Below are 2,500 nucleotides of genomic sequence, written 5' to 3'. Positions count from 1 at the left end.
GAGTGCGCGCCTACCCGAACTAGATGTGCGTAAATGGAAGGTATAGGGGACATAGCCGATCATCAATCGCATAGCGAGCAATTACTGGACTCGGTCGATTCCCCGGCGGCGGTCTCTACGCATGGCCGCAGCGGCAGTGGGGGTGGCTCGAATGGAAATTGTGGGGGTGGCGGAGGAAGAGGAGGAGGAGAAGGTGGTAGGGGAAGCGTGCTTGGTGGGGGTAGACACCACCACCATCATCATCACCAGCACCATCATCACCATCACCACCATCAGCAGCAGCAGCAGCAGCAGCAGCAGCAGCAGCAGCAACAGCAACAGCAGCAGCAACAACAGCAGCAGCAGCATCATCACCATCATCACCACCACCATCAGCAACACCACGAGGTTAACGAAATTGGAGGTGGTAGAAGCGGCGGTAGCAACGGTGGGGGTGGTAGTATCGAGGGTATGTCATCGTCGGCCTCTCAAAGTCCCGACATCGCGTGCGCGAGCATACCGCTCGAATTGCTCGCTGCTGGCGCGCTCGGCGTTAAAGAGGAACGAGATCTCGTTGCCGCGGAAGATCTTTCGTCGTCTCAGGAAGGGCCGACGATTGGTAGCGGAGGAGGCGGTGGTAACGGAAACGGTGCCGGTGTTGGTGGTGCTGGTGGTGCTGGTGGTGGTGGTGGTGGCGGCGGTAGTGGTGGTAGTAGTAGTGGTGGCGGTGGTAGTGGTAGTGGTGGTGGTGGTAGTGTCGTTGGTGGTGGTGGTAGTGGAGGTGGTGGTGGAGGCGGTAGTGGTAGTACCGGCGGCGGCTGCGGCGGTAGCAGCAGCAGCAGCAGCACCAGCAGCACCAGCAGTACCAGCAGCGGTGGAGGTGCCATCGGTGGTGGCGGTGACGGTGGCGGCGGCGTCGGCGGTGGCGGTGGTGGCGGCGGCGCCGTCGGCGGCGGTGGTGGTGGTGCCGGTGGTGGTGGTAGACAGAGCAGCGCGAGGGAGTCCCTGTCGGTGATCGTGCCACCTCAGGACGTGGACGTGGACTCGCGCGACGACGCCGACGACTCGGAGCTCCTCAGTCCGGGCAAGCTAACGCCGACGTCGGGGATAAGCGTCTCGGTCGCGAGCATGATCGACGCGACGGACTTCAGGGCGATGCAACCGGAGCCGACTTATCAAACGTTGACGTCGGTTACCGAAAGAATGTCGCCGCCTGGCTTCAGCCCGGGCTCCTCGTACGCGACGTTGACGCCGTTGCAGCCGTTACCGCCGATCTCGACGATGAGCGACAAGTTTGTGTACGGTCATACGACCGGCGGGGTAACCGGTAGCTTCGCCGTGATGCAGAACAACGGCCTCGGTAACATCGGCCTCGGTATGGGCGGCTCGCCGTACGCGTACGATAAGCTACCCTCGATGGGAATGTCGCCACCGCACAATTATCCCTCGCCCGGTGCGGGCCTACAGCCGAGTCCTCTCTCGCCCCAGAGCGCTTACAGTCAAAGCGCCCTGAATTCGCCGCACAAGTCCGCGAGTCCGCACTATGATCCGGCTTTCCTACCGAGGCTACAACAGAGTCCCGCCGCACTTAGCCCGTCTTCGCCGCCGGCCGTCTCGGCGACCGCCACTTTCGCGCCCTCGCATCATTCCCCGCCCGCGCACTCAGTGCCGGCGGCCTCGCCCCCGCCCATACAGACCCAGCTTCAACAGCAACAACAGCAGCAACAGCAGCAACAACAACAGCAACAACAGCAACAGCAACAACAGCAGCAGCAGCAGCAACAGCAGCAGCAGCAGCAACAGCAGCAGCAGCAATCGTTGGCGGCGCAACAGACTATATCGCACACTCAGCACGTGCAACACACGTCGGTCGTCATGAAGACGGTCTCCTCGGCCGGCCACGGTGCTGGCGAGGTCGAGGAGATCAACACGAAAGAATTGGCACAGAGGATCAGCGCCGAGCTCAAGAGGTACAGCATACCCCAGGCGATATTCGCCCAGAGGGTACTCTGCCGTAGTCAGGGAACGCTCAGTGATCTCCTACGTAATCCAAAGCCCTGGTCGAAGCTCAAGAGCGGCCGGGAAACGTTTCGACGTATGTGGAAGTGGCTGCAGGAGCCGGAGTTTCAAAGAATGTCGGCCTTGCGTCTAGCAGGTTAGTCTTCACACGGAATATCCCGAACTTCATCGTCCCACCTTGTCTCTTGTTCTTCTTTAGCGTCGCGTCTCGGATTTCTCTTTATCGCGACTACCTCGCGACTACCAACACGTGCAAGGTTTCGCTTTATCGCGACTTCTCGATGTCTGTTTTCTTTTCTTTTCTCTTTTTTTTTTCTTGCTTCTTTCTTTATCCACGATACGACCAATCATCGGTTATTCGCCCTTCGTAAGAGTTTGAACGTCAAACGAACTATCGAGCTATGCTCCATGCTCGAGCGTCCATCTCGTACGACTCTGAAAGATAGAAACGAAAAAAAAAAACAGAACAAAACAAAACAAAACAAAACAAACAAATAAGAAA

The 2,500-nt window shown here is 58.7% G+C and overlaps 1 protein-coding gene across 5 annotated transcripts in view; it reads left to right on the top strand.

Annotated features, from left to right (window-relative positions):
• The window catches only part of LOC124430419 (one cut domain family member 2-like), a 117,175-nt gene that overhangs the window by 4,042 nt on the left and 110,633 nt on the right, over positions 1-2,500 (top strand). For all 5 annotated transcript variants that reach the window (XM_046976972.1, XM_046976971.1, XM_046976974.1 and 2 more), the window contains exon 1: positions 1-2,134. This exon is cut by the window's left edge. In XM_046976972.1, the coding sequence (XP_046832928.1) occupies positions 34-2,134 (2,101 nt within the window). In that variant the 5' untranslated portion in view covers positions 1-33. The remainder of the gene's footprint in view (positions 2,135-2,500) is intronic.

This window comes from Vespa crabro, chromosome 18, assembly GCF_910589235.1.
Source record: "Vespa crabro chromosome 18, iyVesCrab1.2, whole genome shotgun sequence".
Taxonomy (NCBI): Eukaryota; Metazoa; Arthropoda; class Insecta; order Hymenoptera; family Vespidae; genus Vespa; species Vespa crabro.
Note: the sequence above shows the minus strand (reverse complement) of the source record. Positions and strands in the feature narration are given on the sequence as shown.